The 15,244-nt window shown below is 38.0% G+C and overlaps 1 protein-coding gene across 6 annotated transcripts in view; it reads left to right on the plus strand.

Moving 5' to 3' along the window:
• HDAC9 (histone deacetylase 9) overlaps positions 1-15,244 on the plus strand; it is a 788,642-nt gene that overhangs the window by 496,617 nt on the left and 276,781 nt on the right. For all 6 annotated transcript variants that reach the window (XM_081537682.1, XM_081537684.1, XM_081537687.1 and 3 more), the window contains 2 exons: positions 492-625; positions 15,121-15,241. In XM_081537682.1, coding sequence (XP_081393808.1) covers positions 492-625; positions 15,121-15,241 — 255 coding nt within the window. The remainder of the gene's footprint in view (positions 1-491; positions 626-15,120; positions 15,242-15,244) is intronic.

Raw genomic sequence — 15,244 nt, forward strand, 5'->3', positions numbered from 1 at the left:
AAGCATATGAATAGGCAAGTAGTTGGAAACTTCCAGTTTGTTACTGATGTATCATGACCTAAACTAGGGCGAGACTTACTCGTGAAATAAATTCACACTTTAAAGAGCTCATTTTGTGGCTTCACTGATAAAATTGAAACCTCTGCTGAATTGAATTATCTGTCTAAAAATGCTCCGTAGTGATTTAAGATACTGGTAAAATTACAGTAATTTTTTAACCTGCAGTTTCTCAAATATCATCACCTTTTTTACTTTACAGATTTACTTAGTAAGCCTAGGGTCTGATACTGACTAATTCATGAGTTGACTTTTTTTGCATATATATTCAGACCCATAGAACTAAATAGTTCTTATGTGCTTCCAGGAAGTTTGTGGATATTATTTCTCTATTTGTAAATTTATTTGGAAAAGAATGCCTTTCTTTGAGTAGTCATATTGTCATGTAACTTGTGCCATTACTCATCTTGTGTTGTGTTTTCTTTGTCCTAAAGGAATTGCTTATGATCCTTTGATGCTGAAACACCAGTGCATTTGTGGCAATTCCACCACCCACCCTGAGCATGCTGGACGAATACAAAGCATCTGGTCACGACTGCAAGAAACTGGGCTGCTAAATAAATGTGAGGTAATCCTGAATTGGCCACACTCTTTTACTTACTTAAAGAAATCATGTAAAGAGGCCAGTATTCATTTGGATAGTTGTAGAAAAATGCTAACTCTGTAGCTTGAACACCATGATCGATGAACCATCATGGACACTAGTAACATATAACCTGACACTGGACTGGGCACACAGTGGGGACTCAATCTGTGTTGATGGGCTGAACAGCTGCCTGATGTGTGTGCCATTACTGTAGTGTGTTTTTTTTTGGGGGGGGGGGTACACATGGAACTATTCTTGTTTCCAAATAGGTATCGTTTATTGAGTTAATTTTCTGAGAAGCTCTTCACAAATAGTTAGGAGCTACCTAGTTGTTATTTCAATACTCTGAACTCACGTATATGCCAATTTTGCCTCATGGAATAGTTTTAAAAGATTAACTGTCTCTTAAAAGTTTTAAAAGATTACCAGGAAGAGTCACTTCTTTTTATTGGTGTTTAGATTCATTTCTTTAATGACTCTCATTTAGACTCTCAAATGTTTAGACTCTCATTTCTTGTGAGTCTTATTTTTTATTTAGAAAAGTCTGGCTTATTCAGGCTTTTAAAAGTTAAAAGTAAAAATGATATCAGGTCAGAAAGGCTCCCTTTGTCAAATTTGCAAAATACGTAACAACTAGCAGTTGGTTGATTTAGCTGCTATAAATGTCCATTGTTGCTTAAGATCCAGTAACAGTCTATATTTGAGTCTGACATTTGTTTAAAACAAAAATATCCTCTATATGTTATTTTGCATTACCTTAGCATTTATTGATCAAAAGCACTTTTTCCTGCATCTGTGTTATGTTCCAGATGTGTTCTAGGGACTAGAATTATGGAATTTCACTACACACACATGGTCCCTATGCTTATAGACTGATCATTTGACATATTACTATTTGGTTCCTACGGATTACTATTTGGTTCCTTTGCCCTTCTCTATAAGAGCAATGAAGGAACTCTAGTTCTCACCAGTTTGGCAAACAAGTAAGTGGATAATATTTTGACCATAGTTATGTCATGAGGAAACTAATAACATTGGAACCATATTAAATTCACTATTCTTAAAATAATGAATAGTGGTAAAATAAAGACAGTCTCTTGTGACTACTTTTGAATTAATTGATTTTGACAACCAAAAATGTGGTCAAGAAAATTCTGTTCAAAGCCAGTTTACTTTAAAGTGAACTTGTAAAATATTTCAGTGGAAATAAAGATGTCAAAGTCAAGTACACTTGACTCTATTTGATAACAAGTGTTAGTTCTGTCTGATCTTTTTTCTCTTCAAAGTGGCAAAAATAACTGACTTTGGGAGATGCAAAGTCATTCATTCATTCAATGTGCTGACTTCTAAGGATAAATTCTTTTTTTTTTTATTGGTTTGTCTCTTTTGGAGATGAACTATATATCTTGTCTTACAGGGGAATTAAATGGTCATTTTTTTTACATCAAAACACAGATAATGTTGATGGATCATTAAGCAGTCTTGATATTGTGAATGAATAGGCCAGAGTAGTGTATACAGATTTAGTTTCACAAGTTTTATTGTATGTTGGTAATAGAATTATCAAATGTCCTTCATATTTAGAGTTCTACTTTTGAGTAAGTGTATCCTTTACCTAGAAACTCAGAAGTGATGGAATTTCAGCTAGATTTATTTCTATGGTTCTTTCTTGATTGAAAGTCTATTATTCATATTTTGCCAGTAGCACACATGTTATCTGGCAGAAAGCTTCATATTCTGTGGTAAATTTTAGAGTTATATCAATATTTTCATGTTTTTGATAATGCAGGTTGGAAGCCAGATCACTCTATTAGAGTCTGCACAATCCCATATGATACCAGTAAAGTAAACCATCAAGGAGACTTGTTTGTACTAGATTGGCCTTCAGTTCAGTCGCTTAGTCGTGTCCGACTCTTTGCGACCTCATGAACCGCAGCACACCAGGCCTCCCTGTCCATCACCAACTCCCGGAGTCAAACCCATGTCCATTGAGTCGGTGATGCCATCCAACCATCTCATCCTCTGTCTTCCCCTTCTCCTCCTGCCCTCAATCTTTCCCAGCATCAGGGTCTTTTCAAATGAGTCAGCTCTTTGCATCAGGTGGCCAAAGTATTGGAGTTTCAGCTTCAGCATCAGTCTTTCCAATGAATATTCAGGACTGATTTCCTTTAGGATGGACTGGTTGGATCTCCAATGGATGTTTTTTCATGAGAGCATTCCTGTCTCACCTTTGCATCTACTACAGATGTTTTCTAGCTTGGCAGTCTCTCTGTGCTTTTGCAAGCTGAGGCATTGCTGTTTACATTTTTTCACTTTCCAGTCTTTGTTGTATCCTGAAGCCTAGCCTCAAACACTCCAAATAAGCAATGCCTGATTACAGCTTCAATGTACTGTTAGGTTGTGGTGTTCCTTCAATCTTTTACCTGAAGGAACACTGTTTAGAAAAGCAGCAAAGTACACTACGTAAATGGGATGTAATATGATTCATACTGGTCTTAAAATTTTAGAAGTTTGTTATCTGTTTCTGATCAGTCTTTCTTTTTTTTTTTTCCAGTTCCTGGTACATCACATTCTTTTGGTCTTGTATTATTTGAAACCATGAAGTTCAACTTATACAGCAGCACTAACTGATCTGTATTAGACCCAAGATGAAATATTAGAAGGACTGTGACTCTCTGTGACCCCACGGACTGTAGAGTCCATGGAATTCTCCAGCCCAGAATACTGGTAGCCTTTCCCTTCTCCAAGGGATCTTCCCAAACCAGGGATCAAACCCAGGTCTCGTGCATTGCAGGCAGATTCTTTACCAGCTGAGCCATAAGGAAAGCCCAGAGACTGTAGGGTTGATAAAAATGAGTGGGTCTATTCCAGTTCAGTCAGTTAAATAAAGTGTCTCTGTAGCAAATAATCAACAGCTTCCCTGGGGGCTCAGTGGTAAAGAGTCTGCCTGCCAATGCAGGACGCAGGTTCAATCCCTGAGTTCAATCCCTTCCTGGGTTGAGAAGACCCCCTGGAAGAGGAAATGGCAACCCACTTCAGTATTTTTGGATAGGAAATCCTGTGGACAGAGGAGACTGGCAGGCTACAGTCCATGATGTCCCAAAGATTTAGATATACCAAACATGTGAGCACGCAGCATACTAGCAAACAATCATGCAATTAACAAATAATGTACTTGAAAGCCCACATCAGCAGACTGGCTTTCAATGAAGACCAAGCACAAAAGTCTAATCCAAAACTTCAATAATGCAGACAGAAGCTCCCTTTCCTAACATAGTTGAAGAGCAGTTTGTCAGGTGTTCACTTTCCGAAGTGATGCAGTTGTTGTCCACGTGTATTTATTTGTTCCTGTGTTATGAAAATATCTATGACATGAACTGACCCAATCCAAAATGCACAGAGGAATTTCTAAGGCCATTAAAAACCCATTACTAACTTTAAGACACCTAGGAATTTAATATTCCTTTGGCTTGTGTGAATAACTTGAGAAGTATTCAAAGTGGAATTTTAAAAATGATTATTAAGTAAAAAATGTGGCCTTTCTCTAGAGACTTTCATGTATATCAGTAACAAAAGGGATAGCACATACAACCAAAAGAAACATGACTTATTTTCTCTTCCTCATTGTTTCTATCAGAAGTAGTGGGGGAGGAAAAAGGAAACATACAGAGGTTGTTCTAGGCTATTTTAGCTCACTTCGAAATAGTAGAATCTATTTCCTTAGCCAGTACTCTCCCCAGTAAATGCAGCTGAAATAATTGATGCATGTTTGTTGTGGATTTTCTTTTAAAGATTTTGATTTGACAAGTTAATTTTAATATACACATTTTTAAATATATTACTATTTTGCAAAGAGGCTAGCCTTTCCTTCTAAATTATTTTGAAAATGTCAATGCTCTGGGCGGGGGGACCCCAAACAGACATGCAGCAAACCTTTTAGCGGTTCAGCAAAACTTAATTACACTCGGTTTCTGAAAAACCAGGAGAAAAGCACACTGTAATTGGCAAGTGGTTGGATCCATGTGTGCATGCCAAGTCACTTCAGTCATGTCTGACTCTTTGTGACCCCATGGGCTGTAGCCAGCCAGGTTCCTCTGTCCCTGGGATTCTCCAGGCAAGAATACTGGAGTGGGTTGCCATTTCCTCCTCCAGGGGATCTTCCTGACTCAGGAATCAAACCCATGTCTCTTATGTCTCCTGCATTGGTAGGTGAGTTTTTTTCCCACTTGCGCCACCCAGGAAGCCTGGTTGGATCTGTTGTGGGTACATTATCTGGTTGAAGAGGCAGGAAGTTTCCTATATTAACAAGCTTCCTAGTTAGTGTTTATGAGGCTTCTAAAGCAATCAAGGCCAATGATAATGTCTTTCTTTTTTAACATATGTTTATTTATTTGTCTGCACTGGCTCTTAATTGCAGCGTGCAGGATCTTTAGTTGTGGCATATGGAACCTAGTTCCCTGACTAGGGATTAAACCCCGGACCCTTGCATTGAGTGTGTGGAGTCTTAGCCACTAAGCTACCAGGGAAGTCCCAACAATTAGAAGTGTCTTTTAATTAGACTTTACTTATTAACTCCAAGAGAAGTTAGGTTCTAGCTTGAGTGTTAATGAATATTTACCATATAGCCTAAGGACTTAAGGAGAATTTAAAATCCAGATCTGTTCCTTGGTTATGTCTAAACTGTGCAATCCTGAGAGAGTGAAAACTGTTGTGTCCGGGATGCCAGGGGTTTGAGAACTGGCCCTGGTGTGTAGGTCACTGCTCTCTCCTTTGCAGTGTGGACAAATTCGTCTCTTAGTTGTGAGAAACAAGAACTTAGTTGTCTCAAAAGAGAGAAAGTTTCTTAGATTTTATAGAAAAGGATATAGTAGAATAGAAATGTAACACACTAGCTGAGTCAGTATATTGTTTCTCAGTATCCAGATAGCAGTTTGCCATCTTTCAGCATTATTTTCCTGCCAGGTTTGTGTAGCCTCCCATAGTTATTGGGTGAAATTGACAGAGCTCTGGGGACATAGAGCTGAGCGTGAGGAGAATCCTGTGGCTAGGTAAGTGGCATTTGTTGATTGATTTTAGGGGGGCTTACATGTTAGCTTATATCAGAATCACCTGAGAGAATGTTGAGGTATGGATTGTTGGGCTCCAGCCCCCGAGTTTCAGATTCAGCAGGAGTGAGGTGCTACGTGAGTAGGCAGTCCAGAATTTGTATTTCTTCAGTGTGCCTGTGCAATCCTCATATTGCTGATCTGGGTGCCACACTTTGAGAACAGTGATCTGTCCCTTCAGCAATCTTTATCAAGAATTTTCATTTCCCAGGCTCCTGTGTTTGGAGCTGCAGATAGACTACTGAGTAGATAGAACCCATGTCTTCAAGGCGGTTACAGTCTGGGGAGATCATCAGACGTTAATCAAAGGATCACACAAATAAATATGTCACTGCGCACTTTCAAGGGGTTTCAAGTCACTAGTTGTATACTACAGTGATTTTAAAGACTCGTTGATTGAGCTTTGGGAAGGAATAAAAGGAGAAAGGCTGTGGTCAGCTGTCTCTATGATCCTGACAACATCAGAGAGGCCCTTTGAGCAAGAGATAGAGGAGGAAACGTTATATATTAGAGAACAAAGGAGCAAGTATGTCAGACCTTCAGCTTGCCCTCCATCAAACTGTATTCAAGTTCCTTTGTCAACTAGGGTTATAATTTCACTGGGACAGAAGGTAGGGAGTCTCAATTGCTCTGACATACAGAGCAAACACACTTTCCCAAGCCAATGAAGTAGTCAATTTTGCAATTAAACAGTGTACATGATAGAATAGATGGCAATCTGAAAATGTTAAAAGAGCTTCTTTATTTTTAAGTGATAGTCTGATCCACAAATCAAACTTATGTATTGTTTCATTTATCAAGGTAGAAAATTAATCAGAATGGTTTCCTTCAAAGCTATTGTTCATCATTAGAGTTGACCTTAGTCCTGCCATTAATTATCTGTGTACTTTTTCAAATCATTTAACCTTAGTGATCTTTGGTTTTCCCATGTGTAAGATGAGGGTGTTAGGTAGGATGTTTGCTAGGATCCCTTCCAGTTCTAATAACACTTGAAACTAGATGGCCGAGAAGTTAATTTGGAACATAATGCTTTCTTTGATTGAGGGTAGACAAAATTTTAGTAAACTTATTGCTTTTGGTTTGTAAGCTATCGTGTAAATTGTGCTTACAATCCTGATTGGCAGCCAGAGAAAACATGAGTCCTCATTATATTAGATTACAGTGGTTACATGGGTTTACTTCTTTTGGCATGACATGGCACTGTTTTTTAAAAATTGAGGTAGTGAGTAGTCCCTCGTGCCAATACCATTTAATTTATTTCCCCAATTGAATCATTCATACTGAGTTCAGTGATTCTGTTGGAAGTGAAAAGCCAAACCAGCAGCTTTTTTGTCACCATAAGACACAGATCTGGAGGGGTCATTTGGTGTCTTCTTTGAGATTAAACTCTTTGATTAGGTAGCCAGCTCTCTGGAGCATGTGTGCCCCTGAAGAAAAGGATGTGCTCTTCTGTGCTGAAGAAATTGCAGGGGTTGATCCATCATCTGTTAGAAATGCACTCACAGTTGTTCTTCCAAAAGTGCTCATGACTCTCAGCCCCACCAAGCCACCCACAGACATTTGCTTGCTCTCACATTTGTTTTGAGAATAATAACATTTTATAATGCTTTTGTTGGATTGCACATTATGTGGAATTTGCATTGCCTCTTTGTGATTCCTATTGAATAACTTGGTTTCGCTTAATTCATAAGTAAAAACCATAAGCGACATACTGTGCTGAAATGTTTAACTCCTTTATTCAAGTGCCAACACAAAGTAATTACAAAACAATTCTGGGACACAGAACCACGCTACTGTTGCCCCTTCTGGGACTTCTCAGCAGTTCTAATGAGAAAAGTGGAGAGCAGGTTTAGTGTAAAATCTTAATATGCCAAGGAGCTCAGGGATAGAGTCTCCAGCACATTTTCCTGCACACAGAAGTGATTTTTCAAATACCTTTGGTAAATCACAATAAAGAAATTGAATACTCTTTTGAGAAACAATTTTGAAATGTGCATATTTTGACTTCAAGGTTACAAAGCACTAAACCCTGCAAGTTAATGGAAATTCAATTAAACATTTGTTTTATAGAGTAATCTAACTAGATGGCAGCATATAACAGCTTACTGTTTTGTTTAGTTTGCAAAAAAAAAAAAAAAAAAATTGTGTGTATTTGTGTCTTAGAATCTAACCACAAAGCAATAAGAAACTCAAACAGGGAATCTTGTGAATAGTCTCTAAAGGATATGGTGGTTATGGAAAGAAGTACATGTGATTTAGATGTGGTGAGTAAACCAAGGTGTCATTACTCTGAGAAATATTTGCAGAACCCAGTAGAGTATAGACCCTGGCAGATAAATAACATTAAAAAATACTTGTGCAAACCATAATCAGAATTAAGATGATTTGGAATTTTTTATTTTGATTCTGCAAAAAACGGGGAAGAATTAGTGTGGAAAACAACCAATAAAAGGAAGTAAGACAGGCTGCCCTTCTTAGTCCATTTGGAAAGTGATAAGGATTTTTTTTTTTAAACAGGAGCATTAAAATTTATTAACAAAAACTGACTAGTTATAGTGCTAAAGTAACAAAATATTTATGGTGACAGATTTATTTCATACATGATTATTGTTTAAAAAAATCAATGCTTTAACCTAAATCAATAAAATGTTCATAACAATGTTTGAAAAATAATTACAACATAGATAATTCAGTTGCATGAAAATTGTGAAAATTGAACCAATTACACTGAGGCATAACATTCTTTCTTATTTTCTAATGAGCTTAATGGTTTGAAATGAGTGGACATAAAACTGAAAAAAAAAATACATAGTACGTGTACTTTTTACCACCCAGACATTTGTTACTGAATGGGCTTGCTGTTTTCTAAAGTACATTTGAAATTGTTTTATGCCATGAAATATTTTTAAATAGATTGTAAAGAGTGCATCAAGCAGTATTACATGGAAGTGGATGGCACTTGTCATTTTGAAGGTCACGTAAACTTTTTTTTTTTAACTTCCCAACCTTCTCTCAGCCAACCATTAATTTTAACTACTCCATAGTCCAAAATATTGGTTAGTATAGGGTCAATATCTTGAATTTGCTTATAAGCAGGAAGAATGGACAGCTCCATCTAACATGAGGTTCTTGACTTAAGTTGCCCATTAAAATCTGCTGGGTGGTTCTAAGTTCCTAGATGCCTAGGTTGTAACCTGACAAGAGTTATCCAGGAGCTCTGAAGGTATGATCCCAGACATTAATAACTTGTAAACTTATACAACTGATTTCCAAGGTTTAACCAGTATTAGAAATCAATTTAACATAAGCTTAATGAGGTAGAGACAGAGAAGTGAACAGAGTCATATATTTGGAGGTGAGAGAGTAACAAAAGTAAACATTTACCTGAGAAACAAAGGTGGCATTAACTCAAAAGCATCATGAACAAAATGAAATTTTTAATTGGGAAAAATGTCCATTATTTTGAGGTTATCATGGGATAGGAATATGAGTTCTAAAAAAACCTTATTTTTCAAATATAATTAAGCATTTTTTAAAATGGACTTCAAGGAATACATGGAGCATCTTTTTGAAAATCTTCATAATGAGATCTCCTCTCTTGCTTCAAGCATGGTAATTTATCACTCCAGTTTTATTTGCTTGCCTGAGGCAAAGCTATACATCAAAATAAAGGATGTTTATTGAATTTTTGTTGTATATGAGGTAATTCACATAGCCATTTTAGGGCTTACCATTTTTACTTACCGTTTTGGAGCTGAAAGTAATTCGGTTAAATCTCCGTATGTTTATAAATGAGGAAACAAAGCTCCAGAAAGGTAGCTGATGGCAGACTATGGGCGTGTTAAGGACACGTGACAGAACCCAGAACTTAGGGCTTCTAGCTTGAAATTCACTCTATTTTCATATGACTGACAGGACCAAGAGCCTGTTGGGCTTCCTGCTTGCTTATTAGTAGCCTCCTTCCTACTTCTCCTTCTTTTACTATTCTTCCTTCCTTTTTTCCTTCCTTCCTTCCCTTGCCTCCCAACTACCCCCAATTCTTTCTTCACTTCTTGGTTTGCAGGATCTTAGTTCCCCAACCAGGGGCTGAACCCATGCCCTTGGTAGTGGAAGTTGCAGAGTCCTAACCACAGGACCACTAGGGAATTCCCTAACTCCTTTTTCCCTGCTCCTTTTCTTTCTGGATAAGAAAAACTTGAGGAGATCAGGTTATTAGATGATGAGGGAGCTATGGAAGGAGAGAATGCGGTGGGGGGAGGGGATATAAACTCTTTGTAACATTTAAAGAAGCAATTGGTTGCAGCATGTGACAACTCCATTGCTAAGCTTAGGCATGAGCAGTGAGACCAGATATTTTTGCTTTCCTTAAGAGAAGTATATCCACAATAATGAATAGGTGTAAACTCATTCATTAAATATGAAATATAGGCTTTGTAACAGAGGGTAACTTTGCCACTCATAAGTCACTTATTATTCTTTTCTTTAACTCTTAAGTCTGCAGCCCTGCAGATCTTTGTAGAAAAAAAAAAAGAATGCATCCCTGTATTTAGGGATAGTGGATAAAATATTTTCAGAAAATGAGATATTTCAATGGAAATTCTTGCCTAATATGTCACCGCTTTGAAAATGATTAAAGAAAATGGGGTCTCCCCCAGCATAGGCAGGTACTTTGACTTGTCAAATTTAAGTTGGACATTTTCTCCTAGTTTGGAACTGCCACAAAATGAGCCCTTTCATGTCCTCAGTAATACCAAACCAATGCAATCCATCTGTTCTGCTAAATTATTTCTAGTTCCCTAACCAAAGGCACTGCTTTTTCATGCATTTTATCATGATTTTATGCCCTTTATTATATTTTACAAAAGGTTCTGATTCCTCTAGGGCCAATGAGAACTGATTAGGACACTGGCCTCAATCCAGGCTTTGAACACAGGAGGGGAAGGAATAGAACTGTTTCCTTTTCTCCCTGCTCCTTGGCAAAAAAAAAAAAGAAGAATCTATACCGTGTGTGCGCTCTGTGTGTGGGTGGGTATGGGTAGGCTGCATTTTATCCTGTTGCAATATGACTTTGTAGGTCATGTTCAGAACATTCCTTCTGTAATCAGGTTGCATTAACAGGCTTTAATTCAGAAAGACAACTTCTTTAGGAAAGAGCCATGGTGTGTCATGAGACTCAATGATACGGTCATTTTGAACAACATTAGTCAGACTTCAAAACTGAATGTACACTGCTTGGGGCTCTGATCTAATGAAGAAGACCTTAGTCCTCAGGTGCTTAGCACAGAGTAGACACTTAGCACAGGAGGTCCTTTCCTAATCTATAGGAAGAAACTACTTGAGTGCAGGTCACCGAGAATGGAAATAGAGTAATGATATCCTATACCCTATATCGCAGGGTGTCTTTACTAGGAAATAGAAGGAAGAGCTGTAAGGTTCCTTTCTTAGACCCATACTGGCAAGGTATTTAAGATCTTTGTTAGGCTCTCCAATGAGAAATACCTGGATGGATTCCCATGCCATCCCATATATGCACTGAGTGTCCATATACTCAGAATTCTCAAAAATTCTTTTGGTCAGAATCATAGATGACTTTAGGTAGACATACTGCCAGCTAAATATCTCTGAGAACGGAAATCAGTATCTCCCTACATTACGATTATCAGAGCACTTTATCCTATTTTGTGACTCATTATACGCTTGACCTTTGGCTCAAGAGCACATCATGAGAGAAAGCTGAAGGAATAAAGGGTACACAGGAAATAGAAAATATGGGAAGGGATTAAATGGGACAGTCTATATTTAAGCATAAACACGTCACTTAATAAATTACTGATGATGATACCAGAAAATGAAAACTGTTGGAGACTTCAATTTGAGAGGAAAAGGAGAATGTGATGAATTTAAGATATCTGATGATAGTGAGGTAAAACGAACTACTCCAGGAGATACTCAGTGTTAAGGAAAAAGGAGAGCTGTTGCTATTTCAGCATTTTTAGCTTAGTCATTCACGGAGTTCCATGGCAGTGCCTCTTAGAGATATAAATCTTAGAACATGTTTTCTCCAGATCCTTTCTCCAAGTAGAAGCCGTCTTTCATATTGAATTGGTTTCCCCCTCTTTCTGGAGAAACATGTACACTTTGTGGGTCGTCTTCTCCGGTGGGCGTAGAATCGGAAAGGATTGTAAAGAGTTAGTGCTTATATCTTGGGACTTCCCTGGTGGTCCAGTGGTTAAGATTCCATGCTTCCACTGAAAGAGGCATAGGTTCGATCCCTGGTTGGGGAACTAAGATCCTACATACCACAGGAGGAAAAAAATAATCTAGAACAATCAACAACAACAAAAAAGAATTGCTGTTTATATATAGCGTAGGGATTTTTTAAAAAATCACATTCTGTAGTAATAAAACGAGTCAGTGTAAAATGCTAGGAGTCATAAAGAAGTGTAGAGAGGCAGGAGAAAGAAATCAAAGGGAAAACTTGTGCCCTTTGTTACATTTTAGTGATGGAGGGGAGACTAGGGTATAAACCAGGGAGGAATACTCTTAGAATAAGTGGACTGCCAGGAGATCCAACAAGTCCATCCTAAAGGAAATCAGTCCTGAATATTCATTGGAAGGACTGATGCTGAAGCTGAAACTCCAATACTTTGGCCATCTGATGCAAAGAGCTGACTCACTGGAAAAGATCCTGATGCTGGGAAAGATTGAAGGTGGGAGGAGACGGGGACAACAGAGGATGAGATGGTTGGATGGTATCACCAATGCGATGGACGTGAGATTGAGTAGGCCTGGGAGTTGGTGATGGACAGGGAAGCCTGGCGTGCTGCAGTCCTTGGGGTTGCAAAGAATCGGACGCGACTGAACTGACTGACTGACTGAAGCAGGCTGGGCCAGATGCTCTGCCCTTACTGTTAGTGAACTGATATTCCACAAGGGAATGACTGAGGTGCAGCAGGTGTCCTCTTAAGATTTATCAGCACTTGAGCTACTGTCAATAATTGAATCTTGTTAGCAGATTATTTTTCAAGTGTGTGATAGAGCGTTCAGCCTAGTGGAGTTGTGGGAGAATGAGAAGGGAGTTAGGAGATGCATGGAATGTATGGTATGTGAATATATATGACTAGTTTGTGAAAACATAGAGCTGTACTTATTGCTAATGGTATTTAACATTATACCAGAGGCAAAAATTCACTGTAGAGCTGAAAAATGTCTTTATGGGAAAGGGGATGGAGCTTTATGATAGTAGTCCAAATGTGGGTCTGATTGTTAGCTAGAGCTGGCTTTGTTTAAGATATGGATGTCTTGCCGTATCAGCGTGTAGATGTTAGTGGCTATGGATTTCATAGACTCATAGAAATGAGAGCGGGAAGCCCTGTTATTTCATGGTGTTCATTATTCTGCCAGACTGGGACTGGTTGCCACAGTCTGGTTTTCAGTGTGCTGCTCATTCCAATTTTAGATGACTCAGACCATGGAGTTACCACTGCTTATCTTGGGGGATTTTCCACCAGCTGAAATCTCACATTTAAAATGTTTCCCTTTAATAAAGACTTTGAACTTTCCTTTTCTCATTACTTGTCATTCTGTTTCTTTGATTATTCTGATCTTCCAGAAACATTTCCAAATGTGGTTTTACCAGCGAGCCATCTAGGTCAGTAACATGTTTGTTTATTGATGAGAGCAGTGGCTGACCAGATGGCCGTCATAAATTTGCCCTAGTCTTCAGCATTACCTGCCTGGCTTAATTTCAGCATTTAAACCTACCTGGGAATAATTTCTCTAGAGCATATTTTTTTATTTTTCTAGAAATGTAAATGGGGTGTCAAACATAGGGAACTTCAGTGCTTTGGCAATGAAAACGCCATAAGCATTTGTTTATTTATTCAGCACATAATGGCACAGTGTTAAGAAGTTTCTGTTTTACATCATTCCCATTACCTTCCTGTTACCCCTCAAGTCCCCTGCTATTCCTCTCGCACTGTGAAATGATGATTTATTTTCAGTGACAAGCACCACTAACCAATAAACTTCTAGGAAGTATCAGTGTATCAGGGTTCTTTTCCCTGAACCTTTGGCCCCCTTGGAGAATCAGACAGCAGCAGCATCACCTTAAACTAGGGAGACTGAGTGTGGAATTTTCTTGGTCCTGAGAGCAGTTGTTGTCACCTGATGATTTTACATCAACTGGTAATTCATGGTCAGGAACATGAGAAGACAGCATTCCCTGAACAGACTCTCTTCGAATTTTACTGTAGTTCTGTGCTAATACATTGCCTTACAAGTGTCTTGTTGTGATACGTATTTTAAATAAAATATTAACACTATCTGGATAATTTTAGGAAGTATAGCAATTTTAAAAATAAGGCTAGTTAACTTCATACACCAGCACAGTGTTTACTGGTTTAAAAGATTTGTCAACTGAGAAATGTGGCCAGGAAGAACGCTTTGTCCATTGACTGAGACTTAACTTACGTGCAGTTTTGTCTGTGGCAAAGAATCATTCTTTGTTAGCTAAGATGCAAGCTTCTGCCTAACATGGATGTAGAAATATTGATTGAGTATAGAGTATCTCAGATTATCTCTGATTAAATAAGAGTTACTGTTTTTGTTCAAGATCCATTCTGTCACAGACTAATGCTTCTATAAAATACATTCAAAGTGAGATGCTACAATAATGAAATAAAAATTGAAGACATACATGATTGTATCTGATTCAACAAATGTTTAAAATACTCTGTCAGGGGTTGCTATAAAAGTTTCTCAATATTTACACTCAAGTCTATGTAGACCTCATCACAGAGCATTCTGTTCCTGAACTGTTATCAATTCCCATGTTACATATTTTGAAAGACATTGGTCTAGATGAACACTCCTGTGAGGTGCACACACATGACATCATCAGTGTATGGGGAATAATCAAATATATTAATGTATGGGTACTTATGTCCTTTTAAGACATAAGGAATCTGTTTCAACAGCTTCTTTGGGTGAGTGTAAAGTAAGAGTTTAATGAATTTACTTCTCAGCTAAGCAGTAGTTCCTGTTTTTAACTACATACTTTTACAAAGGAGTTAAATATTAATTATTACCAAATTTTTATTAATTATTAACTTTTTATAGATATCTTTTTATGCCAAAGAAGAATATGTTTTATGTCAGTTGCCCATTTAGGCTTAAGCAATCCATTCGCTCTGAACTTTGTATACACCCATTTTTCATGTATTATTATGGTCCTTTGTTACGCAAATCAATGCTGCATTGCTCCATGATGAAACTCAGCCCGTTATTAATCATCTTAAATGTGACTTGGGGTCTTATTTTCTTCTAAATGTTGTCAGTGAAGTACGGTAGACTTCTGCTGTTTTCTTTCAGCGAATTCAAGGTCGAAAAGCCAGCCTGGAGGAAATACAGCTTGTTCATTCCGAACATCACTCACTGTTGTATGGCACCAACCCCCTGGACGGACAGAAGCTGGACCCCAGAACACTCCTAGGTC

Source organism: Giraffa tippelskirchi, chromosome 10, assembly GCF_054371585.1.
Source record: "Giraffa tippelskirchi isolate mGirTip1 chromosome 10, T2T-mGirTip1v1.2.pri, whole genome shotgun sequence".
In the NCBI taxonomy this organism is placed as follows: Eukaryota; Metazoa; Chordata; class Mammalia; order Artiodactyla; family Giraffidae; genus Giraffa; species Giraffa tippelskirchi.